Source organism: Salminus brasiliensis, chromosome 4, assembly GCF_030463535.1.
Source record: "Salminus brasiliensis chromosome 4, fSalBra1.hap2, whole genome shotgun sequence".
NCBI lineage: Eukaryota > Metazoa > Chordata > Actinopteri > Characiformes > Bryconidae > Salminus > Salminus brasiliensis.
Window position 1 is genome coordinate 31,888,367 of NC_132881.1, and position 27,969 is coordinate 31,916,335.

General features: G+C 37.8%; 3 protein-coding genes and 1 long non-coding RNA gene across 6 annotated transcripts; 1 reads left to right on the forward strand and 3 right to left on the reverse strand.

The window, feature by feature from the left end:
- The first annotated feature begins 44 nt into the window (after positions 1-44).
- rassf4a (Ras association domain family member 4a) lies at positions 45-26,680 on the forward strand. Of its 3 annotated transcripts, XM_072678021.1 has the most exons (11): positions 45-149; positions 10,892-10,974; positions 11,072-11,147; positions 18,903-19,039; positions 21,513-21,592; positions 22,287-22,453; positions 24,359-24,460; positions 24,545-24,596; positions 24,688-24,809; positions 25,109-25,206; positions 25,385-26,680. In XM_072678021.1, exons 2-11 carry the CDS (start codon positions 10,919-10,921, stop codon positions 25,449-25,451), a joined length of 957 nt encoding a protein of 318 aa, XP_072534122.1. In that variant the 5' UTR covers positions 45-149; positions 10,892-10,918; the 3' UTR covers positions 25,452-26,680. The 3 variants fall into 3 exon arrangements, with proteins under 3 accessions (XP_072534122.1, XP_072534121.1, XP_072534123.1); XM_072678020.1 differs by having other exon boundaries at positions 24,359-24,596; XM_072678022.1 differs by lacking the exons at positions 10,892-10,974; positions 11,072-11,147 and having other exon boundaries at positions 24,359-24,596.
- cxcl18a.1 (chemokine (C-X-C motif) ligand 18a, duplicate 1) lies at positions 1,038-4,919 on the reverse strand. The gene is made up of 4 exons (XM_072678023.1): positions 4,824-4,919; positions 4,595-4,727; positions 3,209-3,286; positions 1,038-1,530 (listed from the first exon to the last, which is right to left on the reverse strand). Exons 1-4 carry the CDS (start codon positions 4,870-4,872, stop codon positions 1,443-1,445), a joined length of 348 nt encoding a protein of 115 aa, XP_072534124.1. The 5' UTR covers positions 4,873-4,919; the 3' UTR covers positions 1,038-1,442.
- On the reverse strand, positions 9,221-10,266 carry LOC140554129 (C-X-C motif chemokine 9). Its single transcript, XM_072676953.1, has 4 exons — positions 10,195-10,266; positions 9,914-10,043; positions 9,746-9,826; positions 9,221-9,633 (listed from the first exon to the last, which is right to left on the reverse strand). The coding sequence occupies exons 1-4, from the start codon at positions 10,256-10,258 to the stop codon at positions 9,543-9,545; spliced, it is 366 nt and encodes a 121-aa protein (XP_072533054.1). The 5' UTR covers positions 10,259-10,266; the 3' UTR covers positions 9,221-9,542.
- On the reverse strand, positions 16,275-17,184 carry LOC140554727 (uncharacterized). Its single transcript, XR_011979639.1, has 2 exons — positions 17,071-17,184; positions 16,275-16,918 (listed from the first exon to the last, which is right to left on the reverse strand). It is a non-coding gene; the product is annotated as an uncharacterized lncRNA (long non-coding RNA).
- Positions 26,681-27,969: the final 1,289 nt, after the last annotated feature.

Consider the following 27,969-nt stretch of genomic DNA (forward strand, 5'->3'; position numbering starts at 1 on the left):
CAAAGCGTGCAAAAACGCTCCTCCCCCCTGAACCGGTAGGGGCAAGTAGTCTACGGTACGGTCGACAAAAACACACCTTACCGATTAACCGGGGGGGTTCTAGCTAGCTTCATTGGCGCTGGGAAAGGAGGCGATGTACTACGACCTTGGTAAGGTAACAAGGTTTTTCTTTAACAAGTGAAGCAGAAGCTAGCAGAATTAGTTTGAAATGTTACCCTGAAACTAGCGCTGGGGTTTGAGAGAAATGGCACTAACGGCTGTCTATGGTCTTGCATACTTCTCTACAGAGGGACAGCACTAACGTTTCTTCTCGTAGTTTTGAAACTGCTAGTTTTTGTTGTTTCTGCTAGTCTGTCGTACTTATGTGTGCAGTACAGCTTTCATCTGAACTGTTCATTAATGTCCATTCTCAGAACCCTATCTAAATGTAGCTAGCCTCTTCATGCTGTGCTTATGTGCTGTGTATAAATGTAGCCACATATTTCGGTTTTAGACATTAGCTCATCCCAGCAGCGGTTTTTCCAGCTCACTTAACTAGCTAGCTAACTTCTGCAAAATATGCGAGTGTCCCTTCTTGTTACTCATGGTTTCCACAAGCTAAGGGTTGTTAAGTGCTGTGGGTAAGGAGCTCTGCAGCTGCACCACAACACACTGAGAAACACTCAATTAGACTGTAATGAAGGGTCACAGCTGGTGAAGCTGGGTGATTAGTTAGGGATCACACTGTGATTTAAACTGGTGGGCATCCCTGAACAACACTGGTTTGATTGGTCCTTTTGTCTTGTGGAGACACCGGCTTGTTTATAGTTTACTGGTTAATATGGCAGCCATTTAGGCTCTTTCCTTGTATAAACCCATGTGCACTGATTCATAGACAGAGGTGGGGGTCATGTCACAGCACGCCTTGCTCTGACTGTACATTCCCATTCAGTTATTTAATATCAGTTTTGTGTCAGGGCGTTCTTTAAAACAGATCAGCCATGTTTAAAGCAATGCCACTGCAAACACAATGGCAAGACTGCTGCTGATATACATGCTTACTTTTCTATACTTTTTATTATTTATTTTATTATTATTTTATATATATATATGTATGTATATGTAAATATTACAAACAAAACAGAGTACAAAACAGTCTTCGTAGCAAAAGTAGAAAAAGTACCAGTACTTGCAGTATACATTCATAGCAAAGAAGGTGACAGTAGCAGAACACTTTCTGGTGCTATACAGAACCATTTGTATAGCACCATTTTTCACCAATGCAAAGAGCCCTTTAACCAAGTACAGACCCATTTAACCACTAAAATAATTGCTTGAGTTATCATGAACCACCTTTGTAGAACCTTTTTTAAAGAGCGTATCAGTTCTCAAATAATTTGTGCGTTATATGTTTATGAGAATAGTTCTTTATGTAGGATTTACGTTCTACAGACTACCAGCAGTTACTGCTTCTTCTGCTTTCTCTTCTTTTTTGGTTTGGTTTGTCTTGGCTTGAAGCAGATGTCCTTCTTCTTTTCATTGAAACGAACCCTGCAGAAGTCAGAGAGATAAAGAGTTTCAGTTTGAGTGCTTAAACCAACTCGAGACTTGACTAGAAGAGCGGATTTGAGTGAAATACAGGCATTGCTGTGTGCTGCAGTATTTGCTACTCCAACACACAGCCATACTATGGCACGATTGCATATTTCCCCCTAATTGATGCACATGGCATCAGTGAGGCCTTACCATCATGAAAATCATTTGATTTAATTGTAAGTTTACTGGGGCTCCAGCAGGCAGGTTTGTGCTTAGGAAACACTGACTCCAGTACATCCATCAGCCTACAGCGTGACATCAGCTCAGAGAAACACTTTACTGCTTGTCTTAGTTGCTGCAGGACTGAGTCCAGTGCAGCCTAGTTGTCACGTTTTTATCATTAATAAACAAACATTTCAGTTGAGTTAATATATAATATGATTAATACATGTTGCACTTTAACTTGTTCATTAAATGAGGACATGTGATCTTATTGTATCTAGATGTATCTCCAATATGAGTTGAATTATAAAAATGTTGTAGGGCTACCGTGCCCTTAAGGTTAGAAAAGCAGGCTTGGGACTGGAAAGGTCGCCAGTTCAATCCCAGGCACCGTCAGGAAGTGAGAGGCAGGGAGAAGTAAAGGAACAGTGCTTTCTCCTCCCTCAGAATTTACTGGAGGAGAAAGCTGAGCAAGGCACCTAACCCAAAATGTTTGCCTGTGTGCTAAGGTGGCTGGCAGTGTGTGTTCTCAGTGCCCTAATGTGGTTCACCATCAAGGATAGGTTAACATGCAGAAGCTGACATCATCCAAGAGCTGCATTACTGGTGCTCTGTACAAAAAGAGGTTAATATAGTCCCAGAAAGGGTCCTTTGACTTGTTACAATAGTGGAACCATTTAAATGGTTATTTGAGTTATGGTTCTATGTGTATTTCCTTACTATATCCTTTGCTAAAACACCCTTGAGCACCTAGAGTGTACTCTAAAAGAGTGCAGCACTTGTGACCTACAGGTAAAGAGGTTTTGTCTGTTTGTCCTGGTGCACTATTTTAAGGAATACGGGTCTTACCTGTAAGGGCTTCCCTAATGAGGAGAGAACATGTGCAATCTTCTCATCTACCCCTAGGTGGCAGTGTTTACCAACTTCTGTAATTTATTATCTGCGCCATGGAAAAGAGCTCCCAGACAAGACACAATTGCATTAACCTCCTTATAAACCCCATATACAGATAAGTTATGGATACAGCAGCATTATGCAGGTGCAGTGTCCAAGCATTAAACACAATGCACTTTTAAATAATAGAAAAAACATAAAAACCACACACACAAGTTGCCGAGTTTTTTTACAGTACAACTAGTTTGTACCTTCACTAATTGTTTTATTAGGTGTGTTTCAGGTTTACCGACTGTGTGCACATTTCATACTCTATTGCTGCCTTGTCCATCAACAGAAAATAACCAGCATAGGACCACAATTGACCAGATCATAGGCCTATTTTGGTGGTGAACCATTCTAAGGACAGCAGAACACCAGCCTGAGAGTAAAACGTTAGTGGGTGTCGGGCTTGTACAAGGGTATGCAGTGATGCTGCATTAGGAGAATGTATTCATACATATTATATATCAGTTTAAACTCTTTATTCTAGAAAGCTGCCTTGATGTTCTCATTAGATCAGATGAGGTTTACTTACCGCTTCCAACATTTGAGCAGGTTCTGCCCTTGTGCAGAACTTGGATTTAGGCAGAGCGATTTCTCTCCCATCTTCATGCTGAGAATTACATTGAAGAATTATTAGGCAGAGCTACTGTAGTACTAGTATTTGTAATGTCATACACAACTATACACTGCAGTTATACACCAATCAGCCATAACATGTGGCAAATCAAAGCTCTATATAATTCGAACAGCACATTTCATAGCAGCATTAGCCGTAATCATTTGTAGCTGTCCAGTCTTGTCTTGTGTTTGGCAGCTGCTTACAGTGACCAATGGCTGCTAATGGTTGGAACAAGGGTTAAGGTGTCAGAGTATCTATAAAGCTCTGACATTTTTAGGCCTTTTCTAGCAATGCCAAAATCATAGCCCTAATATGCTAATTAAGGTCTGAGATCTTGGTGAAAGAAACTCAACTCAAACATTTGCATTGTGGTCCTTTCTTTTTTATCCTAAAATAGTTTACACAAAACAAATAAACTACACTTTTTTTCTTTCGGAGATCACTTGCTCTTCTACTTATCAAACCATTCACAGAAACATAACTTCTGACCAGCAGTGCCCAAACTTTTGCAAGCTCTGTTGCTTATTGGGAGATTGTGTTTAGTTTGCTGGTGTGCCTCAGGAGTATAACTGAGGAGTAATTTCATTCGAACTTTCTGGTATCGTGTGTCGTTCCTGCTCTTGTCTAGACAGGCCTTAGTGATTGCAATTCTTTCAACAAAGATAGAAAATGTCCCATCAAGAACTGGCTGAGCTGAAAGCCCAAACACATGAAGTGTTGCATGATATTCTTACCATCATGATAAGCGGCGGTCTATTTAAAGCAGTGGTAGACCTTTGCAGATGTATTCTGTATGTTACAGTACAGTTCAGCTGGTACTGATTAAATGTCAAGCTCCAGATTTGTGTCACAGTGCAAACTGAATCCACCACCAGTCTAACAGTCTGGTCAAAAAGTACATAATGAAAGATTTTTTTCAAACGCCAGTGTCACACACTTTCAGTATTTTCACCACGTGAAATGACTGTAAAACTGCAAATGGCTGTAGTATTGATTAAATGTGAATGTGCATAGATATCCTTTTGAATATATCCTTATATCTGATTGACCCACTGTTTGGTAATCCTTTAATCAAAAGTGCCAGAATAGGCTAAACCGAATAACGTGCAGAACAAGTCCATCCATGGCCCTCTGCCACAGTCAGAGCTCGTAAGTATCAGTATCAGCCTTGCTTTGCACACACATGTAGGCAGTTAGTGCAGAGACCTGATAGGCAGCTTCTGCTCTGTAGTTGCAAAGTCTGAAAGCATGACCTCTTAAACTAAACGCATATGTGGATTAAATATACAGAATACTCACATTATTTGAACCTTATTGCAAAGGACCTCCTGCTTTTTCACTTCAAAGCCAGTGATGCCTCTCCATCTCAAAGCATTAATCTCCTTGACACACTCACATTTCTCCCGAACAGACATGGCAGCAGGCACATTATCTGCAAGCAAAGAAAAAAAGGGAGAAATTGCATTATGTGCAGCATTTGTAGAGGTGCACTAAGAAGACTAATGCATCAGTACTGGTAGAACTGTACCTGTCAGGAGGTTTAGAAAAAGTAAGAGTGGCAATGTCCTGAAAGCCATGTTGGACACAGCTGCAGTAGAGGAGCAGTAAGTGAGCACCGCCTCAGTGTGTGGCAACCTCTGTCTTCATATTTTCCCCCTTTTCCTGTTTGCCCATATTTAGCCAGAGCTGTGTCACATGGTTTCTAGTAACATGGTTTACTTTTTTTCCAGGTTACATTTATTAGTCATTGATTAACTACTGACTTTACACTAAAATATGTCCTTCACCAACTATTCTCCACCGTAATTCAGCTCATCAGGTAATATGAAGGCCTTCATTAACTAGAACATGTGTGTTGAAGCAGGGTACTGTAGAATCTGCAGGGTAGTGGGTTCTTAAGAGCAAGAACAACAAACACTGCTGTAATGTTTGAGTAAAGGGCTACACCAGAGTGCTAACAAAGACAAAGAGGCATGAATACAATTGACAAGAGTTCTTGGTTAGAAAGGAATTGATAGGTTAGGTGCTGCTTACATTGCTGATCTGCGGGAGAAATACAGGCCTATTAGACACCTTGGATCAGTAGAGGCTGTCCTGTCAACTGTACCTAGAACCAGAGCTGAACATGATGAGGCAGCTGTCAGCTATTACGCTACATTCTGTTCCTGAAACTGTGAGATCTGCACATACTGTGACTTACACACTGAAAACACATTCATTCACCTGTGCCTTTCAGACTTTAACTTACTATCTTTTGATGCATTTTTTTTATTTTCTTTTGTTTAATGCTCAGTTGTTCAGTTGTATAACTTATGTTTTTTTTCCATTCCATGCCCACAATGCTTCATTTAATAAAATAAAATATTTAATAACATCTAAATGTTCAACTATGTTGTATTAGCTGCTTTTCAGGTGAAGGCTGCTCTTCCGCACTTCCGCCTCTAAATAACTTGATCAACTCTTTGAAAGGTTGGTTTAAAAGGTTGGTTAGCATAGCATAGAATAACAGCTTGGAGGTTGGTATTACTTCAAAGTAGGGGTGCAACAACTAATGGACTTGGTTGACTAAAATCTGTGACCAAATTAGTTAGCAACTGATTTAGTAGTTGATTAGTTGGTGACGTCCTCCCGCATGTTTTTCACGCTAACTAGAAAGGGTTCTGGATGTAGGACCGTGAAACGTGCTATACAAATAAAGCTGCCCTTCCTGTCCTGTACCTTACACATGACCGCTTTGAAGTGATATCAGTAATGCCACAGTGCATGTCTATGAGAGCGCCAGAGAACACGAAAAGCAAGGTGAGGGGGTGAGAGCACCCTTGGGCGTCTCCTCCCCTAACCTAACACATACTTGGACAATGCCATTATACCTGCCATTATATGTTCATCAAAAGGATCAAATAAATGACTTTTTGAACATGTTATATTAAAAGGTATCTATGTTTGGTCATTAAAACCTTATCAAGAGTTAGTGGTTCGTGGTTGTGGTTGCCTTCAATCACCCCCTTTAAGACAACCCTTGCAATAAATCCAAAATTATTACCTATGTCAAAAGAAAGAATTTCAACTCCTGCATGTGCCAAACAGAAACCGGCTTTGGTAAAGTTCAAACTTTATGCCAGACACCAACAGGATTTGTTCAGGCAGGCAGATCAGAGCAGTTGTTCAGCATTCACACATGTTTTAAATTCAGCTTCTTTGACTTGCACTCATTGCAGACACCAACATGCACGCATGTACACACAGCTTGTTTAGTCCCTGTACAGAAGTACTGCCAATAGAATAGAACTCCCTGGAGCAGCCTATTGGTACCATGCTTAAAGACAGGTGTGGGCAAGAGGGGTATAGAGCCCCCAGCATTGAGCTGTGGAGCAGTGGAAGTGTGTTCTCTGGAATAAAAGAGCTCCACCTCATCATTCAACATCTTGTCCTCACTAACACTTTTGTTGCTGAATGCAGTCAAATCCTTACAGCAATGCTTTGAAATCTTGTAAAACACTCCCTGGACAGACAGTTACTCCAACAAAAGCAGGAAAAACTCTTTCTTTAATACCCTTAATTCAGTGTCTCAGTACATTTGTCCGCATAGTGTATTTGAGCAGGCAAATTATCTGCAGTCTGAACTTCAAGAATCTGACTTTTCCTGAATTTATGTAAATTCATTTAGATTCTTTTTCTAAATAAAAAAGTAAAATAATAAAATAAAACTGATATTGATATTAGTGATTTTAATAATCACCCACATGTGAGACAGGTTTAGCACTGTCTGTGGGAAGAATAAATATGTATTAGTCTGTCCATTCTTGATTAAAAGCTTGGTTTCCATGCTTAATTGTTGTCTTTTTTTTTTTTAGAGCACTCCAAGATCTTTCCTCTGACTAGCTTTGTTTTCCGACCATAGCTTATCGGTTATAGGTCCAGATTTGGATGGGACAGCATTTAAGTCTGAACCAGGATCACGGCCCGCCTATTAGTGACCTCTGCATTAGAGAGGCTAGGCGAAAGGGAGATGTCAAAATAGCTACCAGAGTAAAATTTTGTAAGTAAAAAAAAAAAAAAGAAAAAAAGAATCTGGGGAAACTTTACACCTTTACACCTGGCATTAACATGCATTTTATAACCGTATCTGGATAAACTATGGACAGATTCCCATCACATTTTTCACTGCAGTGTATTCCCAGGGTAACCAGATAAGATTCCATTTTACTTAAAAAAAAGTTGTCAACACGATTTCTATTTGACTTCCAGTAGCCAACAGTTTCTCATCAAGGTTGTAAGACTCCAGGAAATCGTGTTAAGGACAATAGCTGATCTAGTTAGCAATCCAGCCAGATGCAAGTTTGTGATGTCCGGATATGCAAACAATTTGAGTCACTTGGTAATGTAAACATAACCTTAATGTTTCCAACAGGTATACAGGTAGGTAAAGGAAGAACGCCATAGAATTCTAGAGTTCCTAGGGCTGATGGAGGTGAAAGAAGAGACGAGAAGCATGACACAGCTGACGCTAAAGTTAAAAAGTTTTACACTGCTCTGTATGTAGACTACCCTATTGCATCAGTAAAGTTCTGAACTTAAAATCTGTCTGAATATTTCTGGTATGATTAGGCAGGTATGGTTGATCAACTCTTACTTCTGTGTAATGACTAAACGTTTTTTTTTTTTTTTTTTATCTGTTCTGTCCCATGACTATAAGCGATTAATTTCACACTGAAGTTTTTTTCAAACTGGAAGAGTCTTTTAGCTCATAAGCTAACGCTATCTGCTATCCAGGTCAGCCTACCTTAATGCCTTGTTCTGCTCATGTTGCAGCTGATAAGTGCAGCCCCCGTGAAATATGGCAAGATCATTGTACTAACTACTTATAGTTGTTAAGTAATGGTAAACATCAGCATCAGCATACTGATGTGACAACCGTGTTCAGAGAAATGTTCAGAGAAATCCAAAGAATGCCTTCAAACCACACTAGCTGTTGTTAAATGTTTCATGGTGGTACGCATGGATGTCATTTGTAAGGAATAAACGATGGCTCTGTATGGTTGAATATTAACCAAGGAATGTGCACTTTGTTGGGGAAGACAGTGCTTCCTCATAATGGGCTCATATTTCTAAATGATAGCTACATAAGCTCAAGAGGCTTTTCATGAACACTAGGATAAGGTCAAACACCTCCCATGATCTCACCAATCTGAAGCTGTATGCGAGTTCTGGAGTGTGAACTAGAGCTCCACCTCTTTCATCACTCAAAGGCCTGGAGGCTTTTCTTCTAATGTTATAATATCTACATACACTTGGTACTTAATGAACAAAAATAATTCTATTACGACCAGACGTTTCTGTGTGTTTTTTGTTTGTACGAGTTGATATACACTCATTAAGCTCTCTGTTAGAACCCCAACATGATCTTCTGCTGTTGTAGCAGGTTTGACATGTTGTGCATTCTGAGATGATTTCTGCTCAGCACAGTTGTACAGACTGTTGATCTGATTTACAATAGTCTTTCTGTCAGCTCAAACCAGTCTGGCTGTTTTTTTCCTTTCTTTAAACTTGAAGAACTGACACTTACTGGGTGTGTTCTTCATTGCACCATTCTGAGTAAACTCTAGAGCCTGTTGTGCTGAAAATGGCAGGAGGTCAGCAGTTGAGCAGAAATACCCTAACCAGGCCATCTGACACCAACCATCATGCCATGCTCAAAATTGCATACATACATATACTTTTTTTTTCCCTTTCTGGTTGCAGTAAACATGACCTGAAGCTGCTGGCCCATATTCGCAGTATGGAATGCATTGCACATGATCAAATTATTGAAAAAGTATGTGTACAGATCATCTTAGTAAATTGCTTAGTGAGTGTACATGAAGTAAAGTACAAGTTAAGATGGGCACCAATTTGTTCCTTACAGCAAGAAGAATGAAAGTAGTGTTTCTTTCTTTTTTTCAACAAATTTATTGTATAAAAATATTAATTAGACTAAAAAGACATAACATATTGTACAAAAGTTGTAGTAACAGTGTGCACATAGACTGAATTCTTATTCTCTTTCAAATTCTACAAACACTGGCCAAGACAAGACAACATTTAAAATGTGACCTTCATTTTGTAGTGTCCATATACTTTTGAGTGGGACCAGCCCTCTCTCTCGAGGTCTTATGCAAACCCTGATGAGTCTATGGTCCGTACTGTGTTGACTCCATTGCAGTAGCACATCTTATAGACTCCATTAGCAGCCATTCTGCTGAACTGGTCATGATGTTGGCTTCCTGGGTCTGGTGTGCTTCCTCCGAAGCCGCAATCTTTTTAAGCATTTCTTCACTTCTCCTTTTATCTCCTGCATCCTGCAAAAGAAGCAAAGCCACCAAATACATTTAAGAAACAGTAGCATGCTCACTGCAGAGGTACTACAGTTATTGTCAGCACAACGTGAGGGATAGTTAATTGTCCTCTTACCTGCGCCAGCATTTCAGCAATCTTTTTCCTTGAGCTCCATCAGGACTCAGGCACACTTTCTTGGTCTTCTTTACTGTAACTCTAAAGAACAGATTCACAACCACAGATTTAGCTTCAGAAACTAAGAAAAGACTACTTGTATATTGAAGTAAACTGAGTGCTACTCACATAATCTCATCTTTAGGACATCCAGGTCTTCTTAGGAAGATTTCAAAATCCACAAATGGTCCCAAGACTCTGGTCTTGGGTTTATTGCACATGCAGCGGGTCGGAACATGCTGGCTGTCTCCTGCCTGAGCTGTGTTAAAGGAACAAGCAAAGCAATATTAATAATACTAATATTAATCGATGCATAATGATAATCTGATATCTGTGTAATTTGCAAGTCTGTGGATATGTTTAGCAGTTCAGGAGTCTGTCTGTGATCTAATTCATTCTGTCTTACTCACCAGTAAGGAGAATGTAGAGGCCCACCGCCAGCAGAGCAGAGCGAATGTGTAGTGTGGACTTCATTGTGAAAGTGCCCGTGCCCTGATTTCACAAGCTTCTTTTTAAAGCAGTGGTCGGGGCTTACCGACTTTCTTACCACTCCCTGGAAATTCCCGCCCATTGTCACTATTCAGTCAGATTTATTCTGGATGGAGTTTCCACAAAATTCCTGCTGCAGAAAGTGGAAAAGTGAAAGTAATGCAGACATGAGCAGAAGAATGTTAATATGTTAATGCAAAAAACTCAGGCTGTCTTTGAAAACAACTTCAGGTTTATATGAATGTTAATGCGACTTCCGTAAGTAAGTAATAAAGTGTCTTGGCAGCCATGAAAAGGTTTATAATTGTTGTAAAGGTTTATGTCTTATTAGTCAACATGCCGAAACAAGTGCCTGTCATGGAACTGACTCACTGAGTCAACTGCCAGAACTAAGCATGTGACTTCCTCTAATCTCTGGTATTTATTTTCACTCTGTCTGAGTCTATAAGGTACAGTAAAGGTACCCCTGAACAAAAGATTACACTGTTGTTGTTTTTAGAAGCACGCAACCCTGTCGTCTTAGTCTACTCTGTTTTGCTTATTTTATCTCTCGCACTCTCTCTTTTTTCTCTCTCTCTCTCTCACACTCTCTCTCTCTCTCTCTCGCTCTCCTTATAGGTGAGAGGCCAGTAGAAAGCTCCCATCATGGACCCTGCTCAAACACTTTTTGTAAGACTAAATGATGAGAAAGTCATTGCAAAGTGAGTGCAGCTCCACATCTGCTTTTCATTTGGACTATTGCAAATGAATGTGCTGTGCACAACTGATCCTTTTGTGTTTCATCATATTCTTCTTTAGGTCAGACCTTTTGTCACTTTTGAAAACCTACAACTGTTACCATGAAGGAAAGAGTTTTCAGCTTCGCATCCGTGAGGTATGGAGAAATGAGAAAAAATGTCACTCCACTGCAAGTCAAAACAGTTACTGTTCTGCTGCGAGTAGCTAGTTAATGAATACTCTCCAGTGAGTTGCCCTCAGGACTGAGGGCGCTGTGGGCGATCAGTGAAAGGCCTTGTAAAGTTGTTTAACAGGTAGATACGATTCAGGAAGTTGTCTATTGCATTAACTGTAGGATTGCATCAATACAGTGGCATCTCTGTCATTATTGAATGCTTTATATAATAATAATAATAATAATAATAATAAAACAAGTAGAGAAGTTTTTCACAAAGTTGGTTTGTTGCTTTGAAGTTGACTGCGGTATTAGGGAGTCACATGTTGCTGATTTTGTGTTGTGTATAAATTTTAATGATGCATGAATTTAGTCTTATTATAGTCACCAATGGCTGCAACATATAAATAATGGCTTAATAGCATTTATAGGATGTTAACTAGCATTTGCATTAGTGCTGCTACCCCTAATTCAAGGCCTAGAAAGGTCCACATGAAGTCCACATTTTTTGTGGACTTCATGTGCCACTAACTTGTCTATCATTAGCCCAAATGTTGTAAGTAAAGAGACAAACATAGTATTTAAGTGTCAGTGTTTGATATTTATTGCTTAATGTTTCTGAGAATTGCCATTAACAGTTCAAAATGTTCAGTCATCATTATGAAGATTTCCGAAAGCCTTTTTTCGCTCGTCATTTGCTGTGAATCATGAAGACAAATAGATATTCAGAATTAGACTTTTCAGAAAAGGGGGTTAGTGAGTGTTGAAGACCGTATCATTTTAAAAAAAAGAGACACATATGTTTTCCAGGTGCTTTCAGATTTGAGGGCCAGGAATTGTTGCAGACTGACATGTTATTTGGATTTGCTGTATTAGGCCAGGCTTTTGGGAAGTTCCCAGTTGGGGAGTTGCTCCAGTTAAAGTGACCACAGGCACAGGCTGAGGATTTTAAAATGAAGCAATGAGCTAAAAACTCTAGTTTTTTTTTTTTTTTTTTTTACTGTCCAGACTGTGCATACTGAACGATCTGATATTCATTGGACGTGTGGTCAGTTGAAGTAATTCTGATTAAAGTTAAGTTTAATAAAACATAGTCCCACTTAGTCATAGTCATAGAACTAATTTTATGTATTACTGTCACTTTAGATAATGTCAGAGCTGGAGGCAGTGTAATCAGCAGGATGTGAGTCAGATGGATTGATTTCTCAGATTAAAGACAGTTAATGGCCATGGGAACTTGATTTTTCTGCAGTTATCAGGCAAGCCCAAACAAAACCTTTGACAATGCGTGCTGTTAGGTAGGAGAAGAAACGTGTGTGTGTGTGTGTGTGTGCCTGCCTGTGTATGCATGCATTTCTTGTGCTGTCTACAATGTTGTGAGTTTGTTAACATGGCAAATGTAATTTTTTTCACACTACATTCTCGTAATTATTAAATTAGGCCCTTTTGATCAAAGCAATGCTTAATGGAAAGTTAAGAAAAGAAACTAAAACTGAAAAACTGAAACACTGTATGTTCCTTTTTGTCTGTTCTATCAAAGCTCACATGAAATCAGGGCAGGGGTGAAGTATGCTGCTGAGGAGAGCACAAAGGGCAAATTATAGAATCTTGAGACCTTGAGACTAAGCAGTGATGGGAACAGAAAGGGAGCTGACCAAAACTATTCTGCACAGATTGAACAAATTCAGTCCTTTCTATCATCAGTGTTTAATGTACCATCCCCCTGTTTCAATGCACTCTGTGGTTGAGCAGGAGTGAAGGAGAACAGAATGGTTATTTAATACAGAAAAAAGCATGTTACATAATCTCCATCAGTAAACAGTAATTTAATACTCTTTTTCTAATGTTTTGATAAGCAAGCAACCTGATCTAATGCAGAGCACTTAAGAGCATAAAACTTCAGCTTCCAAGTTGCTTGTTTGCTCCTGGTTTATTCTGAAAGTTATGTGGACTTGTTTATAATGTTTAAAAATGTAAGAAATCAGTAAATTTTCATATTATAAAAGAATCTCGGTTGAGAGTGCTGTGAAGTCCATGGCTAAGCCTAACCCCTGTATGTTTACCAAACACATTTCTCGACATGGAAAAAGCCTTGTCTTGGACTGAATTGCAATGACTATGCTGTCCACATGTTGGAACTTCTGTTTAGTCTAGGATTAGCCCTTATCTGGCTCTAAAGAACTGCAAATGCAACTGGCTCTTTGTGATCAATTTCAATGAAATATAATTTAATCCTACACTATAAGGTTATAGATATAAGGTTTGCCCCAAACATTGTCCAGAGGTTAGCAAACATGTTTTGGCTTAAACCACAAGCCAGTACCAATTCCAACTCAAGGACAGTTTTGTTTCGTGACCAAAAACCGTATTACCTTGAAGTAGGGGTGGGCAATATGCTATCACATACTGTAATAAATACTGTATCACAATATTTAAAGACATTTTCACTATACATATATAAATTATCATGATTGTTTAACATGCAGACAAAATTATTAGTGGCAGCTGATTCTTAAAACCCCTATTCAAGTACTATCCTATTCTTGGCACAATTCATTGGCATATATTCATTATTTGCTGCACTTTATCCAATTAAACAGGACTAATTACACTCTTTGTAATGAAATGTTCAGTTGGTCAGTGTTCTTTAAGCACTGACGATATCCATGACATGCTCAGAAAAGTATATTGCATGTCACAATAACAATGTATCTTAAGATGCTTTGATGAACCTTCAGGAAAAGGTTTTTAGAAGTAAAAGGGTCCCTGAATGTCCCTCAAAGCACCTTCAGATGTTCCTCCACAGTTTCAAATTGAAGAATCCCTAAAAGGATCTTACATTTTTAACAGTGATTTGATCCACTTAAATCAATAAACAGTTACAGTCATAGTATTTACATTTAAGATAGTATAATTAAAGCCTATCAACAGAGGTAGAACAAAACATCCAACTTCTCCAAAATGGGAACTTTACAAATTAATTAATTTATTGTGAAAGTATATATTACAAGTAAACATTCTGATGCTCTAGCCATGGCATTGCCACATGGTTGTTTTTGAATTATGCATCAAAACAAATTAATAAAAAAGACAAAATTGGAGGTCCTGTCCTGGCAGTAAAGACATCCTGATGAGTCTAGACATGCTCATTGAGTTGCTTTCCATTTCCTTGTATCTTTACAACAGATAAGTGATCTGTATTTGTCTGCTGACTGGTCTAGATATCAGGACAACTGATAAATGTCAGAAGACTAGATAATAACATATTACTTGAGTACACTAATCACTCTAGACTTTGTACCTTGTGGTGTATGTCCTTTACAGTTCCAGCTTATCTAGGCCTGTGAAGGGTGCAGCACTGACTGCAGCGTCCTCTTGTGGGTGGGAAACCATTTAAAAATGAGTTGCTGTGTGGGATTTTAACCAGCAGAGAGAGCCCCTGCTTAAAGAAGGTTTTGACTTGTGTTAAATATCAGGACAGGCAACAGGTATAATACTTTTTTTATGTATTTATTTTATAAATTTTAATTTAATTGCATTCAGAGACAAGAGTGTTGGTGAGCTCAGGATGTTGGATGATCACCACCCCACCGCATCCCCAACTCATCCCAGAAGTACTATATGGAGAAAACTATATACAAAAAAATCTAAATTTTTGCCATTTTCAGTTTTCTCCATCAATTGAACCCTGTAGCTGCTCTGTACACTGTGTGAATAATAATGAATTACATTTTTATGAATTTTGAATAGACCTATAGAAATGCAATAAATGACTTGAAATATACTTTAATTTAATTAAAGTACATAATTCCGGAGTACATCATTCCGGAGTACACAGTTCCACTGTTCCACAGCTCTGTGATTGCTTTGAGTGGATGTTTAAATGGTTCCTGGCACCTCCAGTGGATGGATCTTTAAAGAACCTTTGGTTCTACTATTGTTGTTTTTGTTCACTGGAAGGGCAGATGGCAGATTTCACATTGTCAAAAAGCAAAATATCAGAGAAGTGCGGTTTCAGGAGGAACTATATGCTATTATGAAGCTTCTGCAGACTTATTTCTAAATCTCCTTGAATGCCTCCTGTGTCTTCACTCACCCTCCGACCATGACCATGAAAAGCTAGGTATTGAGATTATGCATGCTTCACCAGCGTTGTGCAGCAGGACAACATAATTTAATCTCTGCATTTAAGCCATTCATGGCAGTGAATACACACACACTAGCGATTAGGGCAGTGAGAACACACAGTAGGGATCAAATCAGTGACCTTCAGGTTTCCAGCCCACTTCTCTATTGTTTAGGCCAGAAAATTTATATATATAATTTTCTGTAGTTTCTAATAAGATAAGATAAGATAATCCTTTATTAGTCCCACAGTAGGGAAATTCTCTTTGTCACAGCAGCAAAGGGATAGCAAGACACTCAGTTACAAAAACGTAGATAAATTACACTATATACACAAAATAAATAAAAGAAGTAAAAAAGCAATAACAATATTATTTACAGATTATTTGGTTGGGTTGGTTAAACTGGGAATGTAACTTTTTTTACAGACTAGTGATGTCATATAAAAACAGTGTTGTCTGATAACAATATTAATGTATAATACTATACACACATAGCTGAAATATGCCTCAAGCATATATAATACTGTAATTAAAGAATAGTATTTGTGCATTGTTGTCATTAATAGGTACAACTAAACAATTAAAAACATATTAATGTCTAATATAATTGTGTGTATTGCTGCTGTCCAAAGAAAGCCATGTCTCCATATCCAAGGAAAAATCTCAGGTTTTGTCCATTTTTAGTTTTCTCCATCAATTGAACCCTGTAGCTGCTCTGTACACTGTGTAAATAATAATGAATGACATTTTATGAATTTTGAACCAATAGAAATGCTCTAAATTACTTGAAATATACTTTAATTTTACATTGACTTCCATTCAAAGGTAAGAAAATGTTTGTTTTCCTGTGAAGTCACCATTTTGGAGATGCATGTTACTCAAAATGTCCATCTGACCTTGTATAAAATAAGTATAGGATTAAGCATTGCTTAATTTTACAACTGCTTAGAACACCCATAATGGAATAATAAGAAAGACCATGTTTTCACTATTTACTTTATTATAAAAAGAGTAGAAAAAAGCTCTTCAGAGTGTAAACATAGGAACACAAGGACCAAAGTCCCTAATCAAGCAAATAAATTAAGCTATTATTATTATTATTATTATTATTATTATTAAGTCCAGGGCACAGCATGCCGGATTGTGGCATTCCTCAGTCCGCAGGTCCACGTAGTTCCATGCAGGATGTCTGCTTTTTAGGCTACAGGTCATTAGAGTAACCTCAAAGCAGCAGATACACGGTCAGTCCTGTGCGACTCGTCTTGCGTCTGTGCAAAAAGCCAGTCCAGTGGGTCCCTGCTGCCACAGTCTTTCTGGCTGCTGAAGTGATGCGTGTGCTCGTCCAGGCCCAGCGAATTGGTCCGAGCCCGTGGCGTCCTGGAGGCGCAGCGAGGCGAGCTGGTGCTTGAGTGTTTCCCCAGAGGTTTGGAGAACAGACGAGGCCTTAGAGTCCTGGCTATCCTCACAGGGCCACATGCTGGCTGGGCTAGCTCTTTAATGGAGTTGACATAATCCTCCAGAGACTGCAAGGGGGTGGCCTGACATCCCACCTGAGAAGGATCCTCATGGGTCTCCGTTATGGTGGGCAGAGGAGCAATGGACAAGAGTAATCTTTTGGGCTTCATGCTGGAGAGAGATTGAATCAAAAGCAAGATTATAAACAAGAAGCACTGAATGAACACGTGTAGAACCTCTAAAAGTTTTCTAAAAGCATGTAGAACTATTCTGATGAAAAATAATTATTCGTCAGAAACTTTAAGATTGAATGAAAAACTCACCTGTTATCAGTGTCTGAGTTGCCTGAGGTGATTTAGTGCTCAAACTCACTACTCTCAGCTGATGCTTGCTCTCGGTGTGTGAGCTGGTTCTAATCTGCTCTACAGGCACAGGCACTGCCTTTTATACTTGTGCTGGGTGTAAGCCAAGGCTCATGGCACTAAATATAGCTGTATGCTGACCTCGCTCTCCCTACAGGAAGTGTGTGTGTGCTGGGCCATGAGGGTGGAGGAAGCTGTGGCGTGGCTGCTGACCACAGTTCATCACCGCAGCTGCCCTGATTGTTTATATTTCAGAAACAATGAGGCCCTGGGAGTACTCGGCCCTCCACCTAGCCCACAGGAGAGTACACTCACTCCTTCTGCTGCCAGCAACACATCAACTGCTTTAGTCTTATGAAAGCTTGTTGGCAAAATTTGGGAAAAGTTTTGGAAGGCTCCATCTCCTTAATCAACTGTTTTATGCCCACTGTGGTAATTCTATAATTGAAAAATAATATGACAATGTAGGAGTTCTCTGTTATAGATAATGCTTTTGGTGAATATAATGTATCTATAACAGTGTATTGTTTACCTTTTATAAACAATGTAATTTATCATATAGCCTATTTTTATACTATTTCCCAAAAGCATATTTAAATACCCTTTAACTTCTATTAGCTTATAGTTTAACAATCAATACTCTAATAATCATTACTAAATAAAATATGACCGGAGGGTCTAAACGGTAGTGATTTATTTTTTTTGCCCTAAAATTTCCATTGAAATCAAATCAACTTTATTTATTTATTTATTTATTTATTTATTTATTTATTGCCTCGTACAAATGCAATGATTTAGTTATTCCTGAATTATGATGGTAGTTGGAATATGTGGGTTTTCAATTTTGTTACAACTACAGCAGACATTAGTTCACTCTAGGCCAAAAGTTAAACGATTTAAAATAAGTAATTCAAAGTTCATAACTGCTTACAGACGTTAACCTTTGTTTTTGGCGGGGCTAAATAGCATTCTGAACAATGACATCTTCTACATGGAGCTATTTTTGGCACTCTGTTTAATCTGTCCAGGTCAGTGCTGCATTGCTGGCTTTGTGTAGCGTTCAGATGGTGTTGTGCATGAGAACGCAAGAGTCTTATCGAACTAAATTTAGTTACTGATAGGATTAGACTTGTGCTTGTGTGGCACTTGTGTGAATTGTAGCACGTTTTTCTGCCTTCAGGTAATCCTGCATTGCACTAGGCTTGTAATGTGATTGTACAGAGCCTGGTATGACCCTCTAAAACTAGCAGAAATTATTTTTTTTTTTAGGTTTTAGGATATAAACTGTGGTAAAATGTTGGGAAAAAATAGTCTTCAAATGTACTCAAAGTATTAATGATCAGAATATTAATAATCAATTTACAATAAATAATAAACTATTTAAATTTAAGCTTCTGTCTATCATAACTTATAAATATATTTTACTATGATTGGAAAAAGCGTCAGGAATGTCACCCGTGTGAAATGAGTAGAAGAATCCGGTTCAGAATTTGTCCTGCACGTCTCACATTCACAAAGGAATGTCTACGTGACCTAACGCAGCTTTTTGGAGGTCGCGGCATGACTCAAACTCACACTCTAGAACAAGGCAGGTCATCTTGAGCGGACGCCACCTAATATGACTTTCCATTGCTGCAGTGTCTCTAAGCAGAAACAGGGGGCTTGTAACTGTATTCCAGCACGTAGACTTGAAACTGCTGGGCTGGACATGAGCCAGCAGGATTTCCTCCACCTGATAGAAGAATTAATGATGATTATTATTATTATTATTATTATTTCTTGTATGGCTGCAGGAAGAGGGCGAGTTGATCGTGGAGGGTTTACTCAACATCTCCTGGGGCCTGAAAAGACCAATCAGACTACAAATGCAGGATGACAATGAGCGGTTCCACTTTCCAGGTTGGAGGTTGGAGAACACAGGGACTAACAGGTGGGTGGGACAACCTTAGCTGTGCTGAGCTGAGCTGCACCCATTTCTACCTTTGGCCCATATAAACGTAATCGCTCTTATCGCCATATCAGTGTATTAGTCATCAGAATACACTAGATTTGATACACACCAGATTTGTCACAGGTGGGACCCATTCCTTTTATGTATTTAAGGTGTTGCTTAGATGGTTCTTTTCTATTCAGATAATGGTTCTGTTTATGTGGACGATTCTAATTCATATCCAAAAAACAATCGCTGTGATGGAGAACCTGTTCTATAAAGGTTATTTCCTTTTTGAAGTCATATTAAACATTGTTGTATATTTTAGCATCAGAAAGAGTAGCATCCGTAGCATCAGAAAGAGTTTTGCTATTGTTAAAAGTCATACAATCTTTTTCTTTAACCTACCAACCCAATTTCCACAGCCCAGCACTGGACTACTATATACCAGAACACACTGAATTATATAAATAACCCAAACATTATAAGTCATAAAATCATAAGAATTACCCAAATATATGGTTACTTTGACCCAGCACTGGCTTTTGATGGGTTGTTTTTGTTTTTAATTTTTACATGTTATTTTCTTATTATTTCTTAATACTTAGTACTTATTATTCCATCAGGAACAGAAATGCTGTTAAGTAATGACAAATCTCTACCAACAGTTATGCTTCTTGCCACAGGCATTCTGTCACATTCAGCCCAATCTGTAAATATAAGATAAACAAGTCAAAACATAAATGTTTACAAACAAAAACAAAGTACAATAAACAGTTTGCACCCAGAAACAGCAGCTTACCCAGAATAATATACCAAACATTAAAAGAGCAATGATATAAAATGTAGTTTAACCAAGTTTTTTTAAGTAATTTAGCTGCTAAGCTAATGTTAACCAACCACGAAAACATTACACAACATTTATTATTATTATTATTATTATTACACTCCAGTCTACCTTCTTTAATCTAACTGAGCTATTCCGATCAGTCACATTTAACAGATACACGCATATTGATTAGCTTAGCTAAGTAGAAGTATCAAAATGTCTATTTCTTTATGGTAGTTTATTTACTGCTCTGTGTTGCTTCCTGAATAACAGCTGTTTAACTGACTCCGTTGTAATTGGCTTCCTCAGGTGCTGTTAATTATTCTAACTGACTTCTTCATGTGCTGTTAATTAATGCTGGCTGAGTTGTTTCTGTGACTAAGCCACTAACCCAGCAGCTGTGGGTTACAAAAATATCCAAAGCTACCCAGGACTGTGGAAATAACCCAGTAAAATGACCCAACAGGCTCAACCCAGCATTTGGGTATAAAAGAGAACTTACATGTTTAGTGTCTATATATAAAACCCCTTTTACTAGTATAGTGTAGTCCATGATCCCAGCAATAAACGCAAGCTCATACACACAACTTGGTGTTCCAATACCCTAAGATGGAATGGTTTTTCTCACCCTGTAAATGATAATAGTGTACGTTACTACTAAGTTTTAAGCCTTTTTAAAAGTCTTTTTTAACTGATATTTGACTCCAAAAAAGTCTCTTAAATCAGTCTCTTAATTTACTCAGTTTACCAAAATTAACTCCACATTACAATGCAGGCAACAGTGCAGGCTCTTTCCACACAACACGTTTACCATCAGTTTGACATTGTGCTTTTTTTCTTTTTTTAAACACTAATATTTTCTGAATATAATTTCTTCAACATTTTGTAGACATTTTATAATGGTTAAATGGATTGTCCAAATACTTGTTTGGGGTTGCTGTGTATGCAAATTTAAGGAAATCTTTTTTTAAGCGCACACAGTTTTATGTTATTAATTTTCCTAAAAATCTCCTAAAAATTCTTATTTTTGGCTGTTCGGAGGATACCCTGTTCAGTCCATGCTCTATGAATGTATGTGTGCAGATGTGCACGCAGCTAGTATAAACTTAGCATAGTTTCCAGTATGACAGTGGCTTAAAATAGATCATGCATTATTGCAGCGTTTCACTATGGGGGGGCTTTTCCTGGCCTCTGTTTGTTGAGCATACACATGCTGTGTATTGTTCTTCTCCCGCTACAAGAGGAAAGAGCTGACCAGGAGCTTAGCTACATCCATGCTCTGCCTCACGTGTAGCATCATCTTCAGTCATGGAAATAATACGCTTATATTTAAGCATAAGTCCAAGAGTCCTGTGACCTTGCAGTAGAGAGGAGTATAGTTTCAAGCCATACTGTAAATGATAGCATATGAAGGTGCTAAATAGATGCCATAGAAGAACCACTTTTGGATGGTGCTACAATTAAGAATTTTGAATTGTAAAGAAATGTGAAGGTTCTACTAATTAAAAGCTTTGCCTAGAACCATACATTTAAGCCCAGACCCATTCAGAAGTCATTATTTCCAAGTGTGATGATTAGAGAATTTGGTCTATAATTTTGTTTGCTACGTAATTCAAATATTAGATCTTGTCTACATTCTGACAGGAATGAAGGCAACCAGCAGAGTGTAAGTCAGAGCTCACAGGAGTCCAACAACAACAAACTCACTTCACCTACATTAACAAGTAAGTATTTCAATTGCCTGTTATTATAATGTTCTTTTTATACAACTAATAATGACAAAAAGATTAGCGCTGTAGTAGTTTGCATGTGAATGAACCCCTTTGTCATGTGTATTTGTAGTAATCCTTCATGGATAATCTAATTATAGCTCTATGGACTAAGGGATTAGAAGTTGAATTGCAAGGTGCTGTTCCTGTAAGAACTGGAAGAGTAATGAGTGTATTTATGTGTGTATATAATGTAGCTCATGGCTGACTGTTAGTAAAGTGTATCTCTATTGCTTGTTTTTTCAACCCTAATTGTTTTCTCTAGTCTCCTCCCCCCATTGAGGGAATATTTACATAGTGTACACACCCTAGCAACTGCTCTCGCAAAGCAGTGTTTATACTGCTTGTTTTGTTTGTATTACCCTGGAACAATAGATTGTATCAGGGTGGAATTATTTGTGTTGTTGAATTTTTACATAAGATGTATAGTGGTAATAGATAAGGATTATCTATCTATGTACTGATATGGGGGACTGTAGGCCAAAGCCAATATCTGCTGATATCAGTGGCAATACATTGAATTTGGGACTACATCAGCATGAATTAGCATTGATAGAATATAACATTTGGAAAGGGTGATGAATATAATGCAGATTTTTCTCTTCTGAACTCTTCTGGAGTTCAATAAACACACAATTGTACATTGCAGGTATGGATGACCTTGGCCCTGAGGAGGAAACCCCTCAACTACTGAGAACGAGAAGTGATGCCAGCTTCATGAACATTCAGAGAAGATCCAAACTACGCAGTTTAGGAGATTTACAGCGGGTTAGAAGACATCGCTTCTCCATTAACGGCCACTTTTACAACCACAAGGTGATTACTTTTTATTTGACTGTAATGAAATACTGCACTGTCAAAGTCTAAGACAGTCCCCAAAATCATTTAAAACTAGTCATATCAGCAGCAAGTGTGTTTTTGCTTATAAAAACATTATATTACTTTAGAATAAACACAAATATACACAACTACAGTTAATTATGGGTTATTTAGTAAAGACTAAAAGTTGTTCTAAATAGAATTTAAACACATAAATGCCTGGTTAAATGTTTTTATATACCAGGAAAACCTGGTGTCTCCAAAACAGTTACTTTACAGGAGGAGCAATAAAGTCTCCATTTTCCACTACTTCCAATGGAATTTTTTTTCCTAGTTATTTTTGGAGTGTTTCTGTTGGATCTTTCACTGTGCTATTTTGACATATAAGTACTTTTATATATTTATATCATTATAGTTTTACAGCACAACACAATTCTTCTCTTTGTATATCCCAGCTTAGAAAGTGTCAGAGGTCCAACAGTGGCACCTTAGAGGACATGGGTACCGAACCCACAAACCTGTGATGAATACCCCAGCCCTCTTAACCACCAAACCAAATCTGCCCCAAATACAACTGGAGATTTCAAATTCTGTGAAAAATTTAACAATGACAAAAATGGAGATACAAATAAAGATGTACTGCAGCAAAAACATGGTTCTATATAGCACTAAAAAGAGTTCCACTATTGTTATAGTGTTAAATATCACTCGCCTAGATAAGCAGCTTTATAGGTCAAAGACCTTTGCACTGTACTGTATTTCTAACGGGAGGAAAAGTAGTCTGGGAGAAAGTCAATACCTTCTTAAAAATGTAGGTTCCTAAATGGTCTTGACTTGGATGTATGGTTCTAGAAATATTTATTTACAAAAATATAATTTACAAAAAAGTAGTTCCTTATGGAACCATCTATGGGTTCTTTAATGGCATCACTCCAAAGAACCTTTTGGTTCCTTCACTGTTAAGAGTTAGCACTGGGCAGAGATGAGCACAGCCTGTCTGCAGGACAATAGCGCTTCATGAAGTGCTGTCATGCCCTGTGACTGGCAAAGGGCCCTGGAGCTCTTACTAATGGCTGTAGCAGCATGTGTGAGGGGAAGTGTCTGTTGTGTGAGTGTCCTGCGGGTCGAAGCGTTGTAAGATGGATGCAGGTGTTGAGAGGCAGTGCTTTTCCTGTGCAGGCGTTCCCCTGGCAGAGGCATCCCTCTCCACAATGGCCTGTCACCTGCTCTTCTCATCAACGCTCCTCAAGGTTATGGATCAGCCTGGTCAAAGAGGTCTTTCTGCAGATGTGGAGAAACTGGAAGGGAAACTTGCTGTTTAATTGCTTTGTCTTAGGGGTGGATGGTGATGGGTATGCTGCCCTCGAGAGTCTTAATGTAAACAAAGGCAAAGGAAATCTTTTTTTTTTCTTTTTTATGGTCACATGAAGATCTGCTTACTCTGATACTCTCGAGAGTGCCAAGACAAGTCAGCTTGGAAAAATGGGGCAATGTAAGACCCTGCAAACCCATTTTATAATTCTTGCTTCTTCTTTTTTTTTTCTACAGGGAAGACATAACATTACTTGTTTCATAATTATTATAAGAGTGTTGATGGGAATATGATTTATCTGATACATCAATGCCAAATGTTGAAATTGAAAATAATAAAATGATGGAAAATAATGAATATGCTGTAAATAACAAGTCAAGCATTTAGGATAATAACTGAAACAGATGCAGATTTTTCTATCTATGTCTATTATATAAGCAATAATATAAACAATAATACGTGTTTTGGGTGTGTTTTGTTCTTGTTTGTTTTTCCTCTCTCTTTTTCAGAGGTGGATATAAATTTGCAGGGTCTAGGAAAGCCCAAATTGTATGCCCTATACAATAATAATTTATTGTTTGCCTTAACAGACATCAGTTTTCACCCCAGCATATGGATCAGTGACTAATGTCCGTGTGAACAGCAGAATGACAACACAAGAAGTGCTCAGCCTGTTACTTAATAAGTTTCGGGTAAGTAATACAGGACTCATGTTTCACATAAGTCATTGGGTTTTTCGCTTCCCACAGCTGCCCTCTTTTATGGTATTTCTGCAGGTGGAGAACAGTACAGATGAATTTGCCCTCTATGTCGTCCATGAGTCAGGAGGTAACGTACTATTTTCTCTGTAACTTTAATTGATCTTTGATTGTTGCCATATTACACTGTATGTTTAACAGACTTCATTTATTTTCTTCAGAGAGGACAAAGTTTAAAGACACTGAATATCCACTGGTATCGCGTCTGCTGCACGGCCCATGTGAAAAAATAGCCAATATTTTCATTATGGAAAGGGATCTAGGTGAAGAGGTTACATACGATGTGAGTCTTTCTGCTTGTGTTTGAAAAAACAAACAAACATACAATTATTCTCAAGTTCAGAGTCCAGTGCTCACAGTTAGATACAGTAAACAGATACGTCATCTGTAAGTGTTATGAATTTACTCAAGATATCAGGTTCTAATTTTGCTGTGTATCACTTTCCTGTTTGGGGGATTTTACAATGAGACAGGCCTTCCTCTGGAAAATTAAAATGTTAATATGTGAGAGAATACTAATCCTGTCAATTCCTGTAACTGTAACAATTTTAAGACAGTAATCACAGAAAATCTTTTTTTTAGGTTGCACAGTACATCAAATTTGAAATGCCTGTTTTAGACAGTTTTGTCAAAAAATTGAAGGAAGAAGAAGAGAGAGAGATTTCCAAACTGACAGGAAAGTAAGTGATGTTCAGTATTGTTCTTGTTGCAGTTTTATCCCTTAAATGACAATTTTTAGCAAATTTAAGTCCATTTTAATTATTTCTTTAAATACTTTTAAGTTTGTGTCAAATGTGTCAATAATATTATTTCGGTATTACCGAAACATTTTGATAATATTGTACAATTCTCTTACAGATATAGTGCACTGAAGTCAATGATATTGCAGCAGCTGGAGGAACATGCTGAGACAGACAGTGTGTGAGCAAATTTCACTGAGAAAACAGATGCAATAATGTTTCTACTCCTATATTTATAAGTACCACGTAAGACTCAGGAGCGATACATGACCACACATGTGCTATTGTCAGACTACTGTATGTATGAGGGCACTTAAGCATTTTGCATTTTTTCTCAGCTGATTTAGCACCTTTCTGCAAACTATCATCATATCCTCCAAAACTGTTCTATTGTTAAACCAATAGTAACTTCCTGTTGCTCTGATACACAACACAATAAAGCAAACAAAAATAATCAAAGTCATAAGGATCTTTAAATTATAAACATAAAAATGAATGTTTATTCTATTGTCTGTTAATTCATTCATTATGAAATCATAACATGACAGACAGTGTTTTAAAGTTGTGTTAAAAAATAGACATTCAATAGATTTACAGGGTTTACGAATGACCCTGACTATTAATCTATTATGTAAAATTGGACATGATAGATTGAGTCAGTTTTGATCTTCAAAATTCACTTCAATCAGGACTTCCAGGTTTATTTGTAAATCATTGTCACAAAATTGAACCAAACTTGATACAACACCCATTTCCACCATTTTCCTAAATGGAGAATTAATGCACAGACCACCTCTAAAAATCCTATGATCAGTCAGCCCATCATATCTATCATATATGAACAATAAAAACAAAAGGGTGAATCGAAAAATATAGTTTCCTGGAAATAATGCAAGTCTTCCTGTATAAACAACTGCATGCTAAACCAAATCACTCTGGGCATATAGCAAAATCTCAATGTTGAAACATTACCATTTCCTTAAAGTTGAATATTGAAGATACCTGACAATTAAGTACATGCAGTCTACATGAATTATAGCAGTTAGTGAAATGGCTAAATGTTGGATCACTCTGATTTATTGTGCATCCCTGTAGTGATGCGAGATTAATAAATTAAAGTCAATTTAACACTGAATGTAATGTTTTATCACAAGGAAATGTGTTACTGCCTGTGTTCCTGCCTGCATAAATTATTACATAAGAAAGTTTGCAAAAGTCCTGAATTACCTGAGAAAAAGAAACCGTGAACGAGACACTTTGTAATCAAGTCATTACAGATTTACACTGAATGTATTTTGTTAAATACACTGAATAATGTGACGTCAACACACTTTAACTGCTAACTTTTTTAAAGTATGTATAGTACATTTTTATATGCACACTTTACCTGTATGTCCATTTGAGTCTTATAGATTGTGTATGTGTTTTATAATAAACAATTTTATTCTGAATTTCATTGTCATGATCGTCATTATCACATTCATAATTCAGAGTTTCTTTGCTTATATCTCCTATAGCTGCTTGTTTATTTCTGAAATGATCTCATTATCTCAAATGACTGTCAAGGTTGTTTTCCTTGAAAAGAAAACAGTCATTTTCTGTTTCCTGCACGCTCACAATGAGTCCAACCGAGTTTCTCATTGTTCTGCGAGTGACCTACGGAGTGAACCAGTTCCCACGATTTATTCCAGGGCCTGTTTTGTTCAAAGTAAGACAAGAAATCAGTGCCTCCTGGCTTGAGTGCCAGTGTTACACAATGGGGTCCTGAGAAACAAGCACCATAGATTGAGTTGGCTTTAAGTTTCCCAGAGAAATGGCATAGCTATGGAAGTGTTCACCAGTTTACAGCTCTCAGTTCAAGCTGGTGGGAGGGTTGGTGATATGTGCTGACTTTCATTTTAACTGACCTTAATTTTCCTAATCGTTAAATACTAGATTCAACTCCTCAGCCCTTATTTATTCGATTGAACAACAGTTGCCACCATGTATTTTAATGGTGTGTTGTTTTTTTTTAGTTTTTTTTTTTAGGACACTGTTTTACTGTTGCTGTTTCTGTGAGTATTGAGTTTCTGAGAAAAAAACAGGGCTTCTGGTTTTTCTTTACCACAACAATGAAGCACCAATCTGAGGTGTACCCATGTAATCACCATGACATTTGAGTAGATCATGGACATGAGCAGAATAGAAATAATTATACATGTTATGGTCATCTCAACATTACCCTGCGATTATTTTATAATTGTTCTGATTTTGTATTATTACTATTTATAAAAGTCTGAAGTTTGCAGCAAAAGGATGTTCAGAAAAGCAATAAGTGCAATTCAAAATCATCTGAATTCAGTAAAAATGTGATAAATAGGTCTACGTAGTTTCTGGGGGCCGTTCAGTTTTTTTTTTCTATCATCTACCATCAGAAAGAGACTGCACATTTGCTTTTCATGAGAGGTGTGCACAGAGAAAACTAAAAATAAAACTTGTGCAGTCTCTTTCTGATGGTAGATGATTGCAGGCGCTACCTGTAGGTCCCGGGATGATGTTTTAGGGGTAGAGGTGTCTTTACGCATCTTGTGGTCTGGTCTTGGGCTTTCTGAACCTCCTAAGATGGCCTGGCCCAGCCATATTGGCAGCTGTTTCACTTGTAATTTATTGTCCAGACAGTGGAAAGAGTGGTTTCTGATTGTTCTGAGAAATGTTGAAATCCCT